Here is a 25012-nt window from a genome sequence, read left to right as displayed (position 1 = left end):
GTCTTTTTAATTTGCAACATGGTGACTAATTGTTTAAATAAGGTGTATTTTGTTAACCAGAAAATGTCCTGTGACAAAAGCAGTTGAAGTTCGTATCCTACTTTTCCAAATGCTGCAGTTCTGCAGTTGCCAATCATCCTTATGCTTATCTGATCCTGAAAAAAAGCCTCACTGTATTGTGACTGAAAATAAACAGATTGCTTGAAGCAGAAAGGTATATGTTTAGCATAGGTAGATCCAAAAAGTTAAGTACAAATCTGACAAGGCCCGAAAGAAACAGTAACAACCCATCTCATTCAAATTATACATTTATGGTATTTCAGACACTAAGACTGATTATGCACGCCGCCGCCGCCGCCAGCCAGGGCCCAGCCCAGCCCAGGCCTTTGGAAGACCCACGTTAATGGAATGCGAGTTTTTCCAGAGTTCTGGGACTCGTGAGAGCCAAGCCGCCTGAGCCCCATGCTTTTGGCCTGGCTCCTCCTGACCTACGGCATCCCTGCAGAGATGCCTCTCGCCCCCGCCGGCTCCGTGGTTCTTCGGAGCAGACAGTGGCGACCTCCCACCCCCCCACCATGGTTGGGAGAGCAGCATGCTGCTCCCCACCATCCTGCATCGGGGGCCACTGCCCCTGGTCCCCCCCTCCAGCCGCTGCCGCAGCTTACTGGCACTTCAGACCCCGCGTTGTGTGCACAGGGCCGTTGTGCCACGGCAGCCAGCGTGTGCCCAGGATGCCCTGCCCCTGTGCATACGCGGGAGACGGTGGGGCTTTTTACCCCAGCACACTGGAATGGCGGCAGCATAATCATTCTAAAAGATGCAAGGCACATGCTTTGCACAAGGGTTCTAGATGTTTGTGTTGTCAGGAAATTGTTGGCTTTCTACTCATTTATGTGAAATCTCACCAAAAGTGAATAGCTGATTATGTAGTGACATCAGGAGCTCCTTCAGTCCCTTATGCTTGTGCACCTGACCTGATCTCTTCTCTCAACACTTTTCAATTATGGATTTCTCTCTGCTTTCCTTGGCAATTGACTTGGCAACCAAGTTTTGTCTCAACACATACACAATTGGTATAAAACGTTAGTAGAAATAATCACTGTTCCTTTTAAACTTTGATCCCCAAGTCCAAAGGAGTAATTTACACAATGCTGTTTTATATATATGAATATGAAATCCAATTTCATGAAACACCATTTCCTATTTTAAACAGCAAGTTAAATGCATAAGAGAACACCACCTTTTGCAAGATTACATGGCTAATTCCTTGAACCTGCCCTAAGGCTTGCATTTGAGTTCAAATAACCACTTACTAGTTAAAATTAAACTGTAGCACCACCCCCCCTGCCCCCAGGACAAGCTTTTCTTATTTTTCAAGATAACCATTGTTCAAATTGGCTGAGACTTGTTGAAGGAAAATAACAAAAGTACTGTTTCTTCCCTTCAGCTCTGATAACAGCTAGGTTTTCAGAAAGCCAAAGATATACTTAAGCAACAGATTTGCGACCTGGCCTTTCAGTCAAATAGGGCATCCTATTGTAACATACTTCCCCCAAAACCCTTTCATGCCAGCAGATTATTTAACACTAGAGAATATTTACTTTGGCATGCTTCAACATCCTGCCCTCAGCCTTTCTGAAAAATACAATGGTATGTTCCTGTCAAATGAAAGGTTGAGACTGTAGAGTAGGGGTGGCCATGCTGGTAGGGGCACATGGTAACTGTAGTCCATGATCTGCCTCTCCATAAAAATAGGCATAGTGTACATGTACAAACTGGAGACTTAAAATTGGACATGGGCATTCCTGCTGCACAGCCTCAACAAAAAGTGCCCCCTTGCAAACTTACTTATCCCAGTTCTTGTCCAGCCTTAACACTTGCTGTGCTACAAGTGTCAGGAACCAACAGAACTATCTCTTAAAAATAAGACAATTAGTGGCTGTAGCTGAACCAACATCTGTTTCCCTTAATTCCGGTAAGGCCTAGAAGGAGGAGCTGGTCTCAAGGCTTAAGTGCCACTCAGCGCTTAATACCCACTCAGGGTGGCTGTCCTGCTCCTGAGTGCCTCCTCCTCCAACCAACTTGTCTGTCCAGCAGCCAGCCAATCGCCTTCTGTCGCCCACCCGACCACCCCATCCTCCCACTTCTCTCCAAGGCTTAGAGGCTGCACATCCCTGCTGTGTGTGAGCTGCCTCTGCTGGTGGTGAGTTCCCTGCCCAGGGGCCTCCAGCCTTTCCAGGTTTTTATTAATTACATTTATACTCTACCTTTCCCCAGAGGCTAAGTTTACAAAGGATTAAATACATAAATAAAACATTAAATGAGAGATTTAAGTATCAATTAAATAATTCAGTATATATTTCTGCACCTGCTTGGCAATAAAATGTAATCAGTAAATGTCAAATAGTATATGACTGAAGGGAGGTAAATTATAATCACTGATTTTTATTTCAGACACACTTTCTTCATACATACATTTGTCAGATTATCTGGATGTCTGACGGAAATGCGCAGCAGTTTGCAAAAACATTTTACTCACAAGGAATGAACACACAGTGTTGATACTATTGCATCACAATGGACTCTGTCTTGGTAAATTTACCATAGAATCTTATGCAGAATTACTCCACTCTAACCCCAATGATTTCAGTGGGGCTAAAGTGGAATAACTCTGCATGGGATTACACTGTTAATGTATGCTCATAATCTGAACTACACAAGGAGCAAACAGTCTTCAGTTGTGTTCACTATTGATCAAAGCACCACTTTAAGTACTAGCACTAGCTTAAAGTGGCTTGCATGAACAAACCCAACATTATAAGTGCATTGATGACAGTGGTATTTGTCTTGCCTCTTAATTCAATTCAAATATGATATACTTTTAAGTGTCACAGCAAGAACAGAGATGAGAGGTAAGAGGTGGAACATCAGGACCATGTGAGTATATAGTTCTCAGGGAACTGTTTGCTTTAAAGTTTTATTTTGTATGTATTTCAGCAACAGATTATAACATTTAAGACTGTCTGCATGTCAAGCTGCATCATACACTACCAGAACTGCAAACTAAACAAAACCCTTTAGAACTACTGACCAAACTCACGCAGTGCTTTAGCCAAATAGTCTCTCAGCGTACAACACTAGCATACAATTTATAAATTGAACTAAAGGAGCTATTTAAATGATTATAATGGAATAAGGATAATAAGAGACTTTTCCCTGATTGCACAAGCTGACCTAATCTTGTAGTTAAAAAAAAAAAGCAGTCAAGTAACATCCTGATTAACGGTGCTTGCCTGCCTCTTAGATTATTGAACAAGAATTGGTTTATACAAGAAAGAACATTCCCCTTGCCCTTTTTTGGTTAATCTTATAACTTCATCTAATATGCTATCTACTGTTCATTTTTTAAAGTCAGTATCTTGCTGTTCTGCTTGTTTGTTTTATTGTAGCTAACCTTAATCTCTCTAGGTTCTCACCTGTTGGTAGTAGAACATATTTACTGTGAACTTGTGATATTTCTGTCTGACAGACACCTTGAATTGCTTGGTACAATCATTATCTTCCACAGCACATATCACAGATCTACCAAAAAACAATTCTTCACTAAGGTGCGTGTCAAGTTAAAGATCGAACATGTACCCAATTCAGATTATTCCCTCTTCCGATTAAGCCTCAATAAATGTCATCTCTCCTTCCCAAATTATAGTACTGTTAAAGGATTCTTAATTTTACACCACCTTGGCAAAGCTTTCCCTATTCACATGCCACTGTAAACGCAAAACTGTACATATTACATTCCAGCCCAAGTATGTCTCACTTTGGTCCATACTGTTCAAATATTTCCATGTATTCCAGACATAGAAAATTCTCATAAGTGGAGTCTAGACTGTAGGTTTTATCTACAAAATAGCAGAATGTTGGCTTGTCTCAAATAAAACTATATCCTACAATTTTCCTACTCTCAGTCTGCATTTCTCATGCCTATACTATTGAAGAAAATGAATTATTTCTATCCATCCATGATAAAAGAAATACAAAAATTAACCTAGATAAACAAGATATGAAGAAAGAAGTTTATTCTTCAGTCATTGTGGATTTCCCTATCTCTCCTTCTGGAACGTGGGATTTTTGAAGTCTATCGCTTTATCGATGGTAGCTAGTGTATTCTGTCACTTTGGGTCCAACTCCTTTAGATGCAGATGCAGTATTCGAAGTACAGTTGCAATTAGGGCAATGGTGGTATGCAGGAGTTCGGTGATGATGAGACGACCGTGACATGGAAATAGCAGAAGCAGCTGCTATCATAGGCATAGAAAACCATGGGTTACAAAATGGAAGCAAACTGGCCCAATGAGCTTGCATGGCTGATAAGTCTGGATACATGGTTGGGAAGGCTGGCAGCCCCATCATTGGTGCAAAGGGGCTGTTTGGTACGGGCGGTATGACATGATACAAGGAAGTAGCCGATGTGGTGGTGGTAGAGTCTATTTCATGCGTGTTGACTCGAGGATGGTTGGTGTGCTGGGGTAGATGAAAAGGAGCTAGCTGGTTTATTTTATTATCACCGTCCTCAGTTGCAGCCTGTTCTGAGGGCCTCAAGGGTGCTGGAGAGGAAGGAGTATATCCACTTCTCATCCGTGCTGCTACACTAGCAAGTCCCTTGTTCAAGGTAGGTTTTCGGAGTCCAGATTTGTGTATTTTATCCTTAGGAGAAACTGCAAGGAAGCTGTTCTCCCTAGATGCATTTCCCAGAGAAGTTTGACCATCTGGGCTTCTTGACCTGGACTTTAAGCAGTTTTCACTGTAGTCCTGTTCTAATGAGAAAGCAACTGGTGGGGTATTTTTTATCCCAACTCTTCTCTTGCACCTTGCAAGTAAGTGAGGACAACCCCTCTTAAAATTTGGGTTATGGTAGAACTGTAACTAGAAAAAAAAACCCAGAGGAATATATTAGGCTTCAGAGACAAATAAAACAGCAGAGTGAGACATATAAAACTTACTGTCTGCATGCATCCTGTGTTTCAAAGCATGCATATTAATTTAGACATTTCTGAAACTTTAATTCTGAACTGAGACCATCAATGTAAATTAGAATATAGCATCCTTCTACATCCTTTTGTCTTTCCAAAACAAAGTAATAGGACACTTCACTTACACTTTGACCAAGTGATTAGTATTTTCTGGAAGCAATTCTGGTAATTTCTGGGCAGTAACATGCTTTACCCTCAGATGAAACAAAATGTTGATGTTGTTTGAACAGTACCTAAATATAATCTGACCAATAACAGATGTAATATATACCCTAAAGTGTCATGTATAATGATTAATTTCAAAACTCACCTTTTTATATAGAAAGAAAACTTTAGTGTAATGGGTATGGTGCTGCCAAAATTAAGCACTTTCAAACAGGCCTCCTCTTGATGATAATTCACACTTTTTTGGAGTTTAAGCTGATGGATGAGTTCTCAGGCTGCCAATATTTTGATGTTAATACATTCACTTAATTGATACCAACAAAGGTACTCCGACGCTGATTCTACTATCACTTAATCATTAGTCTACACAATTACTTGCAATTTTTGTCACCCTGAGTATACCTATCTAGCCTTAAGTGCCTTTAGAAAACCTTTTCTTTTATCTCCGTTTTCTTTTTGTAAAGGAACTGCTTCCTTGGCTAAGCGCAAGTTTGGCAATGGGGGAAAGGGAGAAAGAATTAAAGCTAGTCCCCAAGTTGAAAGAATCATCTAGTAAGTTCAAGAGGCCATAGAATGCACAAACTGGAAACCAAGAAACACAGTCAAAGAACTTTTTGTTTTAATTTTCATTAGACTTATAGGACAGCCCCTCTTGGTCAAGCCATCTCAGGGTGGTGTACATCATCATGTTAAAATAACAAAATAATCTGTTACAACACCATAAAATAACAGGTGACTGTTGTGTGGATGACTGTGGCTGGGTGGAATAGATGGTCTGGTGGTCTATATGCTAAGCAGCAAAATGTTAAGCATTAAAATCACCAAAAACGGTTACAATTTGTGTGCATGTACATAAATTGTAGTAATTAAGACACATACAGAGTGAACAGTGTACCATTTATCACTGGATACCATTACCAGTAATAATACCTTATTACCAACATTCTAGATACTAACAAATCTGAGTCTCATCCTAAATGAATTTGTGTCATTCATATTTCAGTTAACACTGCATTGTGTGCAAATGTATTTCCAAGCTATTCTATGCTACTTATTGGTATTTTCAATAGATGTTACCCTATTCATCATGATTAACACATAGTATTAGTATTATATATTAACATAATAAAAATATAATTCAAAGCCAGTAACATCATAACGATCACCAAAATTTTCCGGGGTATAAACTTTGGCGAGTCATAGCTCACTTTTGTGAGATAACATAGTGTACACAGCATGTTATGACTATGACTAATAGAAATATTAACATGAAAAGGCCAAGTTGTATCTCCCTAGAAGCTAATTTATTGGTCTCATCATCTGATCTATTCTACATGAAGAATGACAATTTGCAAAAAAGGTAATGGAAACTGAATTTCAAGAAATCAGGGGAGGGTGGCATACAAATACAATAAATAATAATACTGATACCTTGTTAAATGCATAAGCTGCTTTTTCTTCTGCTAAAAATTCAACAAGAGAGGCAGATCTTTGAAAACTCTGTCTCATTTTGCTGAATCCATAGAGATTTAGCTGACGAATGAAACTTTTCATGCAGTCAGTTTCAAAGATACGAAGTGGTCCTTTCCTTTCCAAGACCTCCTTTTTGAAAAGCTCTTCATCAATCACTACACAATTACCATCATCGTCCCACCACAGTGATTTAAACTGATCACTTTCAACAATTTTCCAGAGTTTCTTTGGGAAGGTGAGGGATAGGAAATCATTGTCTTCAACTGAACTGTCATCATTGAGAGCAAGCCGTGGTCTTTTTACCCAAGGTCCATCACTTAAAGCTTGAAAAGCATTTTCTTCTATCATGGATCGTAAGGCAGAGTCACCAGCTGCTGTTTTATCATGCAATGGAGTGGATGAAATTGGGATTGCAGAGTGAGATATTTCATTTTCAGCTGAAATACATCGAGTCTGTGCAGCAGGAAGGTCCATGTCCAATTTTCTTTTCTCGCTTTGAAAACTTTTTTCAGCTGCAGCCATTTAGGCTAATAGTCAAACCATGCTGATAAGACAGCAGTAACCTATTAAAATGATGCCACCTTGTGGGAGCTTCAGTAAGGAGTTCTAGAACATCACAATGAGACTATCTTGTGTGGGTGTTACATCATAAAATGAACTCTGGTTTCCTAGCAAACGAGATCATAATGACAAAACAACTGGACATTTATTACTTCATTTCTGAACAAGAGAAGTTAGGAGGGAAACAATGTATTAAGTATTCTCTGCGAAAAATCACATATAACACTTGCAAATACTTTGTATGTTCAAAGCAATTTATACTAACGGGTTGTTTTTTTTTGGGGGGAGGGAGTTGTTAACTGGAATCCTCCACTGCGTTTAAATGAATCTACAATTACATTTTATGTAATAATCCATGAATGCTGAAAAACACAAATCTGGAGAAAGCATTAACAGTTGCAATAACACTGGAGTAGCCTTGTAAGATGCAATAGGCCCATAAAGTGTGTGTGTTTGGGGGACGGGGGTGTAGTACCAAAAACTCATAAAGGACTTTCTGGCCCTTTGCACTAGGAGATAAAGGGAAGCAACATATGCACTGAGAGAGATGAACCCCGTTGTTTCCCACCCTGTTATTTAACTTCAGCTCTAGAGAGCAAGATGCCAAATACTAACATTCCTCCCTAACATAAATATCCTTCTTTAACTCCAATATGCAGGTGCTTACATTCTACATAGACTAAGGGATAGTTTGTACAGTAAACACAGTTATGTTTGTTCAATTTTAAGGCATTTGTTAGAGAGCAACTTTGAATCTACCTCACTTATGAAGAGATAGTTCTCATCCTGACCTCTGGTCCTCTTTACATTGATTTCCTAACTAATCACAAGCAAATTCCCAGTATTAGAAATGACCTGGGAATGCTATATAAGCGGTTTTGAGCCCACAGTAAATATGAGGATACCATGGCAGTGGGACACGTTGAATCCAACAGCATAGAGGTGTTGCTGATAGGAAGGTCTGAGATCCTAGAGGTGGATGATCTTTCCTTAGTTGCATAAAGTTTTTGCTATTGATAACAGTTTTATGTAATCAACGAAATAGATCACCCACCTCCAGGATCTCAGATCTTTCTGCCAGCAGGATATTTGTCTTGTCTGGATTCAGTTTAATTAGACACTTATTATATAGTTTAATTAGACACTTAGGTGTGGCAGCAGTTGCCCTTGGAGCTTGCTCAGATGCTCCAGCTAGTTCAAAACTCAGCTGCCCATTTATTAGTGGGTAATGTAATAGCTTCCATTAGATGACACCACTTCTGAACACTTTCCCTGGTTTCCTATTTTCTTCCAGGTTCATTTCAAAAACTAGTACTTAAGTTTAAAACTTCATAGCCTGGGACCTACATTCCTGAAGAACCATCTCTCCTCCTCCAAGTTTGCATGGCAGCTATGCGTTGTAGACCAAAACTTGTTAATAGTGCTATGATAGCTCCAGCCACTTGGGCAAGATTTTCTATTTCCCTACAAGCCGTCCTAGTAACATGTTTTCTTTGATCAAGAACTGAGGTTGTTCTACCCTTCATCGTATATCTTGCCTGTTGTTTCTACTTTATGTCTTAGGCTTTTCTTAGTGACTTAAAACTTTGCACTGAGAGTCTTTTTGTCTTGGCATTTCCCCCAAACACTTCAGTTCACGTTCTTTGAGTATTCTCTAACTCTTTTGGTTTCTTCTGCAGTAAAAATATAAAAAGGGTTTCCCTCCTTGTGATTCATTGAGGATGGGCAAAAGTACCCTAATTTGGCTATTTGGCCATCAGAAGCATATCAAGGTACTTGAAGATGCCTTCCCACAGTCCCATTTGATAACCTGTGTTGATGGTCTGGTAGTTGGCTATGCAAAATGATAATGCAGCAGAGGAATAGGCCTTACAGCCAGGGTTGTCCAATTTGTGGCTTTCCCTGTAAAGTGGTGCTGCGTGTTGGCCAAGACGCTGCTTGATCTGCATATCTTGCAGAACCGATGAGGTAGATGGAGGATGAATAGAGAGGAAGGATGCTGTATCAGCCTTGATCTTACAGAAAAAGTCCATCTTTCTTGAGATAGGACAAGCTGAGGCTGGCTTTTTCCATATTGGAACCATAAGGTCATCGAAACCTTCCAAAATCAGAAGGGAAATAGAGATGGGGTGGAGTAGAGGCGGCTAAGGTCCTTCAGATGTGAATCCATGGAGGAAATGTCCAGTTCCAAAGCCTTAGCCATGTGCAGCAACTGCTCAGAATGGAGGCGGTAGTCTTCTGACAGATTCAAAGGGAAGGGATCCCCAACACTGGTGTCTGGTGTGGGGGGGGTCCAAAGTGGTGCTTGGAGAGGGAGGAGGTTAGAGCTCACCCTCTTCCACTTCCACCTGTTGGTCTAGTGGTTGGTATTCCTTGAAGCCGAAAGATATCAGCAGCTCGCATCCACAGGGGCGGTCCCACTGGCCCATGTAGCCGGGGGACTGTTCGTAAGAAGCTTGCGAAGCCGAGTACCAAACTGTTTCCACAGCAGAGTGAGGATTCAAACCTGGATCTCCCACTGCTAGTTTGAAACACTAACCACTACACAGCTGCTATTGAACAGTAGCAAGCAGATGGACCTGGGTGAATCATGCAAGTTGGATGGCAACAATTCACTCAGAAATTACTTCTGACCCAGGTTGCAATGAGTCTTCTCTTAAAGGCCAAAAGAGTCTTGGAAAGAGCTCTGCTCCCACTCCCTGCCTTTCATTAATATAAACCAAGCTTGAAATGCTAACAGAAATGTTTGGGATGCTTAAAAGAACAAGAATCCATCAGAACATCATGGGAAGATGTTTCTCCCAGAAGTAGATACCCTCCAATAATAATAACACTGAGTAATAATATATTAATGAGTGGCAAGAGGGTTAGTTGGAACCGTTTTAATGTTAATTCGTTTTTTTAAATTTTAACGTATTTATGACGGATGTAACCTGCCCTGAGCCTTATTTATTTAGCAACAACCAAAGAAGTCATCCATTTCTTAAAGCTATATAGACACTCTTTTCATCATTTGGGGGGGGACTGATTTTCTATATCGCCCTGCCATAAGACTCAGGGTGGTTTACTTCATGTTAATAGTAGTTCTGCAATGGCAGCCTTAATATCTAACCAGCTGCAGTTATCAATAATTTCCAGGAATCAGCACTATCATAGAAGTGGAAGATTTGCATGCTCCAGTGAAAGATCCAGCAGATACATGGACAAAGTGAATATGGGCATTCTTTCAACGACACAGTGCAAGAAAGAGAGATCAAACCATTCTCTTCTCAAGAACATTATCAAAGTGCTTTAAAAAAATGACTGATATTCTATTTTTGGGAAAATATCTTTCATTGTAAGTTAATGATTTTCATAGCTGATGTTGAAATATAGAACATACAAGGCCTGCAAGTGATACAAGTAGATACTTTATTGGCCAAAAAGAGAAACATATTAACAGTAACATTTCAACAAATTCTGAAAAGCAACTTTCCAAAAGGACAGTCACCACCTGTTCCTCTACACAGTACAAATATTGTGGTTATTTACACAATAATTTACATATATTTTATGATCATTGGATCCAATAAAAGAGGAAGAACACTTAAGTCCTACCTGAGGACATCCTTGAAACGTAGTGTCCATGGTTCAAAGAGGAAAGGAAAGGCAATGTATGCCAATACAATAATACCATGTGGCTATGAGACTTCAACATGAATGGAAGCAAAGTATACAAAATTAAATGGAAACGATGCCATTCACAAGAGATTATGCATTTCATACAGCTTCTTTAAAAATAGGTTTACGTATTTATACTGTACAGATTTTTAAAAAATATATACATTGCCAGGAGTTCATATAAATACTATATAGGCAAGCTTTAATCCAATCAATCAAAAAGGTTCCCACGCCCATTTGCCAACCCAAACTCAGCTTCTCTCCATTTGACACATGCGTGCAAAGGCTACTGATTGCAACCAGGCTTGCCCATTCGTTAGGACTGAAGTTAACATAGTATTTCAAATGCTTAGTCATACTGTAGGACTCTACAGAGGTAGAGTGCAAAAAATAAATTCCATAGGTAATTACTTAATAGATGCAGGTGGGACAAAGTGTTTTTTTGTGAACATTGCTATTGCTATTGTCTCCTTCCTGATTTACTGGTATGCCATTTTGTGTGCTAAATAATATATGGAAACTCACATTATATTAGAATAAATCTCCATTATCTATATTGCAGTTACTATTCATAAACAAAATTAAAACAAGGCATGAGGTAAAACAATGTTGGCCACTGATTCCTAGGAGTAATTTCATGGGGAAGAGTACATCTGGCAATGTGCCAAACAGTACAGATCTTCATTTTTAATCTGGCACATCAATGTTTAATTTAGGGGGTGGTATAACATATTTACCAGGACTTTGGGTAATCACCACACCAGTCTTTTTTCGAAACATTGGAGCTATTTTGGGAGGTTCTGGGACAGCAGTTTCTTCTGTTTCCTCATTATCTTCATGATGCAAATCATAAGAAATGTTGCCATATTCTCTTAGGAAAGGGAAAATTTCAAGCAGGAATTGACAGAAGTCTTTGCGTATTCCAAACCACCCTGCACAAACAAGAGGTTGACATATTAATTCTATAATGAAACCAAGTAACACAAAAACACAGAAACTTTGTTCCAGGGGAAATTATCAACAAGAGGGACAGAATTGAAACAGATTTTTGAAGAAGGGGCAAAGAGGAAGATTAACTATGATATACTTACAATGATTGCCTCCCTTCTGCCCAAACGTTGTTGCCATTAAAGTGATCAGTGAAAGCCAAAGAGGAACGAATATGGGTATATATGAGAACGTGTTGTGCCCATCCAATCTGTGCACTAGCAGGATCTATCAAAACAATTAAATTGTATCAGGTTCATGCAAGTTGGAACTCTGCCAGTTGCGGCCCAAAGCTGGACACATATTTAATGTTCCTTGATATTAAATTCACAAAGTGAAAATATGTATTTAAAATGCGTTAAGTGCCAATGTCGTATTTCTAGTCAACAAAATATAGATTGAATTTTTTCTTATTTGCTTTGCTCCAATCCATGAGATTTGCTATGTCCCCTACTGACTTCATTGGATCAGAGTCCTCTTTAGTCATGATGCATGTGAATAACATGGCCTTCACGACTAAAGTTGTATCCAAGACTATACATGCTGTTTTGAAGAAGAACAGAAAAAGCATTAGGGATTTGGTACTGTGATCTCATTTCTAGCAGTTAAGACACTAAAGACAAATTTGAAAGTGTATAAGCATGTAGAACGTGTAGAAAGATCTCAAAACCCAGACAGAACTTTGGATTTCCCTTCAGCAAGGGCAGCATTTCAGTATCTCTCCTGGGTTGAAAAAGAAAACATTCTGCACTGGTTATAGTAAACATCAATAGGACTTTAGAAATGGCAGATATTCTATGTTCATTTTTATGCCCACCACATATATTCTGCTTTCTTCTTTTTACACTTGCAACTGTATTACCAAAAGTAGTTGTGTAGTACTTGCAATGGCCTCTAAAGGAAAGTGGATTTTGTTTTGCTTACTTCAAAGGTGAGTAATGGGACCACAATTGTCATCCAACTGATGGCCATTGTTATGTGTGTTCTCCTTTGCTCAGCAATCACATCCATTGAGCGCAAGAATAACACAGACCAGACGATGTAATAGAGTACAACTAAGCACAGAAAGGACATCAAGATCCACAGAGGGACACAGACAACCTAAAACAGGGTAGGAAAAAGGCTAAGTTACTAATCACTCAGAACCATTCTTCAACCTAATGATCTACCAAAAAGTTGACATTACATTTTAAAATCCTATTAGCAACCACAGGACCTGGAATGTTCTAAATTGAGATAAGTTCTTAAAGCTTTTAACATGAGCAACAGGACCACATAGGGCCCCGCAGCTCCTCCGGGAGCTCATTCCACCAGGTCGGGGAAGCTAGGATTTGTTTTGCAAGTTCATGTGCCCCCTCATCTGGGGAGGAATTTCACAGAGAAACAAAGATGCTCCAAAGAGGTTAGAACAAATTAAAAGTATTCAAAGAAAGCACATGGTACAATTCATGTGGGAACTGGTTGAGTTCTGAATGCAGGCAGATCACATATCTGACTGCTCCTCCACTTCAAAAACACTTGCATATGGAGTACAAGAAGGAAGAATGGGGCACAATATCTCCAGATACTATCCTGTTGATATTGGAAGGTTTGTAGCCATTCACCTGCATTCTGAAATCATCCCACAAGGATTGCACAGTGGCCTTTTCTGAATACAACTTCCAGTGCCATTCTGAATAGAGCTGTTCCTTCACTGAAGTCAACAGATGCAGAATGGCATATTTGTCACTTTTAGAAGAAACCCTGAGAATATCTTGCTAGTACGTAAAACTGATTATTCTCATCACATAAACAGTATTGTTTTCATATTTAAAAGTTTACCAATCACTTATCATGCAATGCTAGTTTATGTAGGTGTTTTGTTTCATAGGTGAGTGCTTGGCTCTGTTTTTTCATAATTCAACAAACCCACATTCTCAACACTCGTTGATTGCATAAACCCCAAGATTTGAAAATAACATTAAAAATAGTTTACATACAAGCCATGGCCACTTGATAATTTCATCCAGTCTGAGTGCAATAAATATGAACTGAAGAATATTGACAGAGCACAGGATTTCCAGCTAAAACACAAGAAAACATTAAAATTAAACAATGTTTGCTATAGCATACAATACACTGCAGCTTGCTATCCAATATTCTAAGTTCATGCAGCATTGTTATCAGTCAAGGACTATGAGTGGAACAACGCAAAATATAAATAGGAAGTTAATTTGGGTCCTCAGGTAAGATACCCTGACATATAAGCACTCTCAAATGGAGAACCCAAATTACATATTCTACTGTTTCTTAAAAGCAGATGGTAATTTTAAGACAGAGAAGTCAACTGGAATCTTCAGTCTCTGATTTTATACATTCAAATGAGTAGCCGTGTTGGTCTGAAGTAGCACAATAAAATCAGAGTCCAGTAGCACCTTTAAGACCAACAAAGATTTATTCAAGGTGTGAGCTTTCTAGTGCAAGCACTCTTTGTCAGACTAAGAACTGACCATAACAGTAGGAATATATAAGCAAAAGTTAATCCTGTTATTTTATACATGTGTAATTACACACCCAACATTATTTAATATCTTCTACGAACAAAAACGTCTCACCTCTAGAGATCGATCATGCCGAAATCCCCACACACAAGCAGCAACTGACACTGGAGACACAAAGAACAATGGCATGAAGACCAGAAGCCAGAAGCGTGTTCCCCTCTCGATTCCATCACAGACCAGCACTTCAAACATCAGCAGTAACAAGTGGATGCCCACTGCAATTAACATAGCTTTGAACTCCACACATGTTTCTCCTTCTGCTCTAAAGAGGATCAGAAAAGCAAACAATCCATTATATTCTTTTACTATACCTCAGTTTCATTCATACAGTTTCAAATAACTGGATTCTCAGCCTCTACAAGTTGCCCACATTTAATATGAAAGTTATATGCTTTTGGGGGAAGGCAACACTTCTATTGTACGTATGGGATTGATGATTAATACAGATTACCAGGTACTGAAATTCCATCTTTCCTGCTAATGGCGCTTGCTTAAATGCCATTATACAACTACAGTGACAGCAAGACCATAGGTTGGATCCAATGGTTCATTTGCAAAAGTATGAAAAATCTTTGTATTCTCTTCCCAATTGCTCCAACCCCTTCCTACTTTGGACAATTGATTCTCCATAGCCATTGGACCCTTATGGGCCACAAAGACTACATCGAGGAGGGTAAAGGGGGAGAAATTTCCCACTTCAGGGAATATGGCAAAGATTCACATCTTCCAATACCTTCAGCTTAGGGATCATTGGAACCAACCCAGAAGAGATCAGGGCCCTTAGGGAGCTAAAACAGTTCCACAGGGCCTGCAAAAGGGAGCTCTTCCGCCAGGCATTTGTTTGAGACCAAGCGACCAGCAACATCTACAGGGCTCCTGTTCCCTCCCAGAAATCTACTCATGCGTTCTGCTCTGGACCTGTTTGCACTGTTATACTCCATTACCTCTGTTATAAGTTTTAATGTTAATATTATTATTGTTATGAAAAACTAAGTTCCATGTACTGTTTTCTATATTTATATAGACTCAGGGGAGGGTGGCATATAAATATAATAAATAAATAAACCAAGTGGATACAATTCTCTATGAGCCAAGAGTTTGCCTGTTCTTGTAGGCATCTGAATAGTGGTATCATAACTAAACTAGCAGCCACCAACCTTGCATTGCAATAATGCACACATAAGCAGCTTCAATGAATGCACCACTGGATATATTAGATTAATTAACTCAGATAATATTTATGTAAACAAGAATCTTATTCTTACCGATACTGTGGGTTTCGTGCCCATACTCCAGTTCCTACTGAGGCGCCCACAATGACCATTAATTTCCACAACCATATTGGAGCAAACACTGCCCAGTAGCTCCATTGAATCTTGTCATCCAAACGGAGAGAAAGCAGAACTGAGAACAGCAGCAGGCAAGCATAGATAAGAAACTTGCTGTTTAAAGGAGGGAGAGGGGAGAAAAATTACAATCTTAAAACGTATTTCTGGACTCCAGAAAACACTTGCCACACATAATGATATAAGCTGTTTGGTTCATCCTGACTGACAGTTACATTCCAGGGTCTAATGCATTTTTACCCAAAATTCAAATTCAAATAATCTTTAATGGCATATAAAGACAACGTCTATATAGAAATAATTAGTTAGTAATTAATAATGATTACATAGTCTAAGATAAAACATAAATGTCTAGAGCAGGAAACCAACCTGAGAAGCACCTAGGCATTTGGATAACAAAGGGACTGCCAAAACAAAATGAAGATGGTAGAAAAGCTCAATAGGTTTTTTGCTTCTGTGTTCACCATGGAAATCATGCAGCATGTACCCATGCCACAACCACAGTTTTGAAGAAGGGAGCCTGAAGAACTGGGTCAAACTGAAGTAGTCAAATATGTTTTAGACCTATTGAGGAAATTAATAACCAGTAAATGTCCAATTCCTGATGGCATATATCTGTGAGTTCTACCTGTAACTACTAGCTGTGGTGATGGAGGGGAACCTACACATTCAATAACATAAAATCTCTGAATTCCAGAGCCAGGAGGCAACATCAGGGGAAGGTCTCAGCCTCTCTGTCAGCCTTTCTCAACTTTTTTATGGTTGAGAAACTCCTGGAATATTCTTCAGGCTTCAAGAAATCCCAGAAATGGTGCAGAATATAGTGGGGAAGCATAGCTGTATATATGCCCACCTGGGCCTCTCCCCTTCAGGCCCCTCACTGGCCATTTGGGGAGGGGGGGAGTGGTCAACATGATCATATACGGTCATATAACCTGATGTTTAATAATTTTTTAAAATATATAAATAAATTAGTGAATTCCTACCCATTCAGGTAACCCATCCAGGGCCATCAAGAAACCCCAAGGATTCAGGAAATCCTGGTTGAAAAAGCCTGTTCTACACCTTGCTGGCTGTCCAGAGGAAATGGTTGGCCAGTGTGTGAGGCAGGATGCTGGACTAGACAGATAACTGGTATGATCCAGCATGGTTCTTCTTATGGTCTTATGAGCTTTTTGGATTGAAAGGCAATACAAATATTAGCAAATTATTCTAACCAGTGTGATCTAAAACATCCTTGGCTAATCTATGAATTTATTAAGCATTCATAGTTACATTGCTCTCTTTCTTCAATGTGGGAAGGATTATGCTGGCCTGACTCATAGGCTGTTAGAAGAATGTCAGAAGTAAATAATAATATTAAGCTTTGATATAGTGATTTTGAGTGTTTCCCATATATATTGTAATTCTTGCAACTGCTCTGTGTGGCAGATGAGTGAAATTAGGCCAATACTGCAGCACTTTCTGCAAGCCAATACTGCAACACTTTCAAACAGTGAAAGTAGCTCACTTAAGCCAGTTTTAAAACACACAGCAGAATCAACTCCAGAAGGGTACCCATGTTCATCCGTTGCAGCCAAAAGAAACAGGATTCTCACAGCACCTTAAAGACTTAAAATTTATTCCTGCATAAATTTTCATGGATTAAGGCCCACTTCTTTATATGCATTTGTTTTATGTAGGAGGTTCCCAGTTCAAACTAGTCCGACACATCTACATGTACACAAAAGCTCATACCTTGAATAAAACTTTGTTGGTATTAAAGGTGCCACTGGACTCAAAATTTGTTCTATAGCCCTTCCTGAATAATAATGCTATCTCACAGGTCTTGGGGAGCTCTCCCCCCTTTTAAAGACAATCACCTAACTTAAAACAACCTCACACAAACAATAATGAATTAGTGTAACACTGAAGAAACAACCCCTATAGCAAAGCCTAATGCCAACTTTGTCCCCATATACGATCCAGCAACACTATCACAACTACACCATATAAGATTCATTGTCCAGTATGGAATATGGAATCAATAATATTCTTATACTCTCTACAAAGGAATTAAAACCACAATATTCAGAAACCAGTAGAGGAACATTTCAGTTACAGGAACATTAATTTTGCGTTTTTACAACCCAGTCAAATGACTTGAATTTATTCAAAAGGTTTCATACTGCTACCCTCTCCCATAGAATGAGGACTATGACCATCTTAACAAATCCTGTAACTTCCTATTCATTAAGGGTGCAAGCTTCACATAACCAATAACTAGAATCTTCTTCCAGATTACATCTTAGTTTCTCATAACTGCTTTTCATTCTGGACTTCCACTGACACTACCCCCCCCACCACGCAAACTTCCAACATATCATGACAGCAAAGGTCTAAAAACATAGCACTAAAAACAGATTATCACTATCACTATAGTACCTAACAGTGATAGCATGAAATGTAGTCGGTTACAAGTATCTGTGTATTACAGCAGATATAAGGATCAAGCTGAAGCCTTCCTGATTTATAGCTCATTGTCTTACCCACTACCCAGACACTTACAAAACACCCTGAACATCTGGAATAAGCTATATAACCACAATGTACCACACACAGAATAGGCTTGAGTAGAGTTTTGAAGCAAGCTGTGGGTGCAGCTTTGCCCAAAAAAGCAAGCCATAAATGAAAAATATTAATCCCAAGCATTAGAAAATGAACTCATGGAAGTCTTTGGAGGAGGTCTCAAATCTCTCAGCCACCCTCTAACCCAGGGGCAGTCAACCTGTGGTCCTCCAGATGTTCATGGACTACAATTCCCATGAACCCCTGCCAGCAAACGCTGGCAGGGGCTCATGGGAATTGTAGTCCATGAAGACCACAGGTTGACTACCCCTGCTCTAACCCACACAGGGTTGTCAGGACCCCACAAGTTACTACCTCTTCCTTAGCAACATGCTCTTAGAGAGGCCGTACCCCTCTGACTAAATAATCTGGCGTCAGCCGTGAAGTTATTTAGGACAGGGGTAGTCAACCTGCGGTCCTCCAGATGTTCATTCCCATGAGCCCCTGCCAGCAAACTACCCCTGCTTTAGGGCAAATCTCAAGCCTCTGTCTAAACCAGCCTCCCTCCCTCCCTGGGAACAAGTGTCAACGGCTCGTGGTGACAGTAGCGTCACTAAACCGAACCTCCAAGTCCAAAAGCAGCCTGCCTCTAAACCCCAGACGCTGGGAAGGAGAGACAAACGACCAAGACCAGCTCTGCAGTAAGCCCCGCCCTCCTAAAACGGCGACTCTTCCCCCCCCCCCCGTAGCCCCCAAAGGCCCTTTCGGCTTCTCCTCACCTGGGATTGAAATCTTGAAACAAGCCCCTCAGGTTCATGGCGCTCTGCCCGCCCGCCCTCGCAGCTGCTCGCGCTCTCCGTCTCTCACAGGCCGCGCATCGCAGACCGAGCCCGCCGCCCCCCCCCTCCCTCCCCAATTAAAACGCCGCCGTCTCCGCCTCAAATCAGTCGGCAGTCAAGCCGCGTCTCCTCAGAACAGCCAAGCCGCACTGCGCGTGCGCGGCGGGTAACTGAGCGTGCGCAAACGTCAAAGGACGGGCGCGAGCTTCGCTACAGTTTCTCAACGTTCTCCTTTGCCGGCGAGTTTACCTCACGACGCGTGCGCGATTCTTTTGTAGCGCTGTTGTGAGCTCTGCGGCGGGCGTGAGAAGAGAAACGGGAGGTGTTCGATGTATATGCACATATTAGATTATACTACTTGTATGTGTATGTATTGATGTTGCTTAGATTCGATATTATTCAAGAACAGTAATGATTAAAACTATATTTGGCAGTGGGGGGAGGAGGAAGGAGGCAATATTTGGAGGCGATAGATATAACTATTGCCTCCAAATATTCATGTTAATTCTTTTATTCTCTCTTATCTGTATGTATATGTGTAATGTCTTTTAAAATATTCGTACCCGGTCTCTGCACCATACAGTCTTAAAGGTGATTTACATACATGACTACAAATGCCAAAGCTGATTGTCTATTTAAGGCGTTTAAGCCCTGCCTGTTTGCAATACACACGAAAGTCAACTTCCTGCAATAACAAATGAATAGGCAATGTAACAAATAAATGATAATCCGTTCAACAAAACCTGCAACAGCTCGCCCAATATACTAAAAATAAATACAATGAAACCCACAATAAATTAGAAATATTTATTTATTATATATACCTCTGCTTTTCCTAAGTACCTGTGGCAGTTCACAGAGTAAAATGTTAAAATCCAGTCAAATCCCATAAACCCCCCAGTTTACAATGAACAAGTGGCAACAACTTCGAGTCAATCCCCTCCTCCTTGTTCAGCCAGAGACCAAGTCCTCTTCCAACGGGAGTGGGTGCAGAATTACTAAACCTTGGGAAGAGGTCCTTAGTTGGAATGCCGGGGTTCTGCCCTGGCCTCAATCGTGCGCCTGGTGAAAGAGATCCATCTTTCAGCCCCGGCAGAAAGCTGACAACTCCGGCAGGGCCCTCAGCTCTCCGAGGAGCTCACTCCACCAGGTTGGGGCCAGGATCAAGAAGGGTGGTATACAATTTTAATAAATAATAAGTGCTAGTTGGTGAATCCCAAAAGTGGATTCACCAACCTATGCAGCACTACCTAATGGAGAGCAGCCAGCAACCCACCAGCCAAAGAAAGGTATGGAGGCTCAAATGTGCAAGGCACCTACCTCATCCTGCCCCTGCTCCTGCCCCACTCTTCCGGTAGACAAGCATGCAGGCGATGGCAGAAATAATTTTTCTCCAAACATCTCTCTGAAAAAGCCTTCTCATTGGATCATATGGTGGAGTGTGTGTGTGCACGTGCGTGCGTGCAAAGAGAGAGGCAGCGGCAGCAGAATGGAGTTTTTGGGGTTTTTTTTCAAGTGAACTGCCTGGAGCAATGAATAGTCAATTATACAGTCAAAGGGAAAAAAAAGATTATCCCCAAAGTTGTAGCACAAAGCATGCCTCTCTAAGCTCTCCCCCACAATCAGGAATTAGATTTATTTTTAAAAGAAGCAAGCCTCGTCATTCCATAAGGCCAACATTTAGATTACCAGGTGCCAGAAGTTACAGACACATGCAGCAAGGTGCTAGAAACCCCATGGTTGGAATTCCAGGCTGAAGACAACCCTTGGAGCTGTAGGACAGGGGTAGTTAACCTGTGGTCTTCCAGATGTTCATGGACTACAATTCCCATGAGCACCTGCCAGCAAACACTGGCAGGGCTCATGGGAATTGTAGTCTATGGACATCTGGAGGACCACAGGTTGACTACCCCTGCCATAGGATATGTGTGTAAAAAAAAAAATAGCAATATGAAGTCCCCAGTACTTTTAGCATCATTCTATTCCTGTGACTTTTTCTGTTTTACAAGGTGTTTGTGCAGCTGTGAACAATTTTTTTCAAAAGACATAATGTAAAAAGCAAGCTTTATCATCCACTAGGCATCGATAAAATGTCTCTTTTTACTATTTGCAAGCATTAGCTTTAACTTTAATCTACTCCCCCCCAAATGAGCCTCTTGTGGCGCAGAGTGGTAAGGCAGCCGTCTGACAGCTTTGCTCATGAGGCTGGGAGTTCAATCCCAGCAACCGGCTCAAGGTTGACTCAGCCTTCCATCCTTCCGAGGTCGGTAAAATGAGTACCCAGCTTGCTGGGGGGTAAACGGTAATGACTGGGGAAGGCACTGGCAAACCACCCTGTATTGAGTCTGCCAAGAAAACGCTAGAGGGTGTCACCCCAAGGGTCAGACATGACTCGGTGCTTGCACAGGGGACACCTTTACCTTTTTACTCCCCCCCACCATGTTGTTTTTTATTATATTTCAATATGAATGGATTGTGATAACTGAACTTTTAGAAACAAGAGAGAGGGAAGCATAAGATTTTTGCAAGTGAAATAAAGCTTAGGCCTTGATATATTTGCTAGTCAGAAGGCCTTTTGTTGTTTTTGGCATAGGTGGCAACTCCCTTGGAATGTGATCGCCTTGCAGATTCATTGAGGCTCCAGTACTGTTAATGAGATTCGGTAACCCAGTTCAATTACCACTTCCTTCTGTCACTACTTCCTTCTGTCATTGTCTATTCAGTGACCACAGCACAGAAGGGTGTTCCTTGGTTCAAAGAGGAAGTTTTCAAAATGCTTCCTGGTCATTTGAAAATATTTGTATGATGAGCTGTCCATTCATACATTAGGGGCTGAAAATATTATTTAGCATAGAACAATAAAGTAATATATTTGGCTTGTAGCACTGGTATGATCCATGGGAAAAACTGCATCAAACTGACAAGTAGCTCAGAGTGGAACAACATATTATATACAGCTCTGTGGTTATTTTTCCTTATTTTCTAAAAACAGGTTTTGGGAAGTGGCTGTCATAGAAATGGGGAGACTAACATAGAGGGAAAGGGGTTATTTAATCTCTTCCCCTTACTGAATTTTCCTTGAGCCGGTTGCTGGGATTGAACTCCCAACCTCATGGGCAGACAGCTTCAGACAGCATTTCAGCTGCCTTACCACCCTGCACCACAAGAGGCTCTAATTATAAAGTTATATATATATAAATACTAGGGGCAAAGCCCATTGTATCCAGGAATACAACGGGCACTAGAGCATGGCAGTGGGAAGAGGAAGGGAGGAGTTGTCCAATCTATAAGAGCATGGGGTTGAATGTGTATGTTGTGTGGGAGGTTGTGGTAGCATGGAGACAAATGAGGGTGTGGGTGTGGAAACATGGGTGTTAAGAACCTGCGGTTTGGAATGTTAATTAAGTATGGGAGAGGACTGACCTTTGGGAATTGTGGCGTAGTGGTTACAGATGAGCTTTCCAAAGCCATGTCTTCAGATATGTGAAGGGAAAATCAGACTGGAGATTCTTCTTAGAGGGAGATTCTTTAATCTTTCTTTAATCTAAAAGCCAATATTTGCTTCCATAATTGTCTAGCCTGTTTCTTCTGGTGTAATTCCTCCAACCGTAGAAGTTTATGAATAAGTTTCAAATCTTGATATTTTCTCTTTTTAATCTTATTCTTTTGCCAGATCCGAACCCCCATCATATAGGCCTTAAAGGTAAAGGTATCCCCTGTGCAAGCACCGGGTCATGTCTGACCCTTGGGGTGACGCCCTCTAGCGTTTTCATGGCAGACTCAATACGGGGTGTTTTGCCAGTGCCTTCCCCAGTCATTACCGTTTTACCCCCCAGCAAGCTGGGTACTCATTTTACCGACCTCGGATGGAAATCTGAATCAACCCTGAGCCGGCTGCTGGGATTGAACTCCCAGCCTCATGGGCAGAGCTTCAGACTGCATGTCTGCTGCCTTACCACTCTACGCCACAAGAAGCCCTATATAGGCCTTACTGGCATCTTAAACTGTAGAGAGTTTCATGCCAGGTGTTTGGTTGATTTGAAAAAATGTATCTCACATTCCTGTACTGTATGTTTATCGGGAGCAGATCCCTAATAAAAAGGTGCAGTCATCCCTGATGGCCATCAAAGTTATAGCGATCAGGTTGATTATTATAATGAAGTTATTTTACTTAATGCTAGTCGATATTATTTTAAGTTGATCTTTGAGCCGTTGATGATTGTGTTCAACTGCACCAAAAAGGCACTCATCCTCTGATCCACCGTTCTATTCACTGGTCACTATCCTCTCCTCTCCCAGCAAGGCCAAAACTGAAATGTTGGCAAGCTTTGGCCAAGGTGGGAATGTATGGGAAACTGGAGCTCGTGGTCATTGTGTGCGGTTTTATTTGCCCAATCGGCAGATGCTTTGAGGTAGAAGATAGGTGCAGGGGTGAAGATGATGACACAAATCTATCAAAGAATTGCAATGGGGGGGATTGGAATTGCATGACAAAATGGCCCAGCTTTTAAAATGCCATGTGTTGTTAGGGTTTTGCGTTATAATGCAACTGTGGTCATTTAAAAAAACAAAATTTTGGACTTGGATGGGGGGACGGGACTCAGAAGCCAAAAGATGGTGCCGGAACTTGATTGGGAGTTTACACCATGTGACATTGATTGACAAGCCAACTTTGTAGGAACTCATGACCTGGTCCATTGGCTGCCTTGTGTGGGAACACAAATCTGGGACAAAACAGGGAGTGAATTGGGGCAAAGGTTCATGGGAAACATTGGGACAACTAGCCACAGACCAAAAACCAGGCAGCGCCACCTCCTGTGAAGTAGACATCTTTGTCTCTGTATAGACCAGTCTGGTAGAAACACTGCATCTGATGGAGCAGGCTCTAGCCCATAAATGTTTGTCCCACAATACATTTGGTAGTACTGCAGGCATCACATGAGTCTTCACCATCTTTGATGGGAGCAGCATGTTCAGATCATGTGAGGTCTTGCTTTCATCTCCCAAGACAACAGAGCTACAGGTCAGACCCAGGACCTGATAGTTTTGGGAAATAATTTGGATGCCTTCCAAAGCCAAACCACAATTAAATGCAATAGACCAATCAATACAGTGAGGGGCTGTTATTGGAGTATAAGTGCCACCTAGTGGTCATCTCTGGTAAGAAAAACATACCTTTTAGGTAGTCCACCCCATCTGTAACAGCAGGCCTGCTGTTAATACGCCCTAAGGGTTAAGTGGGTGTGACTGGTCTGAGGCAGGGCCCAATCTAATGGCAGGGGCTCATGGGAATTGTAGTCAATGGACATCTGGAGGGCCGCAGTTTGACTACCCCTGATGTAGGGTAATGAACGAAAAAATACATAGGTTGTGTGTGTGTGTATGTGTGTGTCTGTGTGTACAGACTTGGGATTTTTCACTCATTACTGATATTACCTATTTCAGGCAAAACCAGGACTAACCACCTATTAGAGATGCCAGCTTACTTAACACCACCAGTGATTGTTCTCAGTATTTGCCTTGATTGGATTTTAAATTGCTCAGTTACATTTCACCTTGTATCTTCTGTATTTCATGGCCCCTTGACCCTGCTATTTGTTTGTGCTCTCCCACTACTTCCTACATAAAACGATTTCACAGTGAAGAACCAGCCACACAGTGCATCTGAAGATGCGGACTCTAGTTCTCCGAAGGTCGTGCTGGAATTACAGTCTGCTCGTTTTCAAGGCGCTGTGAGACTTGTATTTGTGGTGCAACAAACACAGCTACCGAGCCAAAATGTTTCTTTCCAGATGTCTGTCAGTCAAATGTCCAGCATCCAAAGCAAGTTTTACACACGCTTTGAGGGATTTTCTTTCTTAAAA

The 25012-nt window shown here is 41.0% G+C and overlaps 2 protein-coding genes across 2 annotated transcripts; both read right to left on the bottom strand.

Moving 5' to 3' along the window:
• Positions 1-4059: 4059 nt before the first annotated feature.
• On the bottom strand, positions 4060-8243 carry LOC143822542 (heat shock transcription factor, Y-linked-like). The gene is made up of 2 exons (XM_077307807.1): positions 6627-8243; positions 4060-4923 (listed from the first exon to the last, which is right to left on the bottom strand). Exons 1-2 carry the CDS (start codon positions 7188-7190, stop codon positions 4144-4146), a joined length of 1344 nt encoding a protein of 447 aa, XP_077163922.1. The 5' UTR covers positions 7191-8243; the 3' UTR covers positions 4060-4143.
• A 2376-nt stretch (positions 8244-10619) lies between these two features.
• On the bottom strand, positions 10620-19263 carry TMEM185A (transmembrane protein 185A). The gene is made up of 7 exons (XM_077307808.1): positions 19089-19263; positions 15682-15858; positions 14471-14678; positions 13856-13939; positions 12801-12977; positions 11981-12104; positions 10620-11821 (listed from the first exon to the last, which is right to left on the bottom strand). Exons 1-7 carry the CDS (start codon positions 19124-19126, stop codon positions 11577-11579), a joined length of 1053 nt encoding a protein of 350 aa, XP_077163923.1. The 5' UTR covers positions 19127-19263; the 3' UTR covers positions 10620-11576.
• Between the last annotated feature and the right edge of the window lie 5749 nt (positions 19264-25012).

This window comes from Paroedura picta, chromosome 13 (assembly GCF_049243985.1).
Source record: "Paroedura picta isolate Pp20150507F chromosome 13, Ppicta_v3.0, whole genome shotgun sequence".
In the NCBI taxonomy this organism is placed as follows: Eukaryota; Metazoa; Chordata; class Lepidosauria; order Squamata; family Gekkonidae; genus Paroedura; species Paroedura picta.
This window is presented reverse-complemented; position numbering and strand designations above follow the sequence as displayed.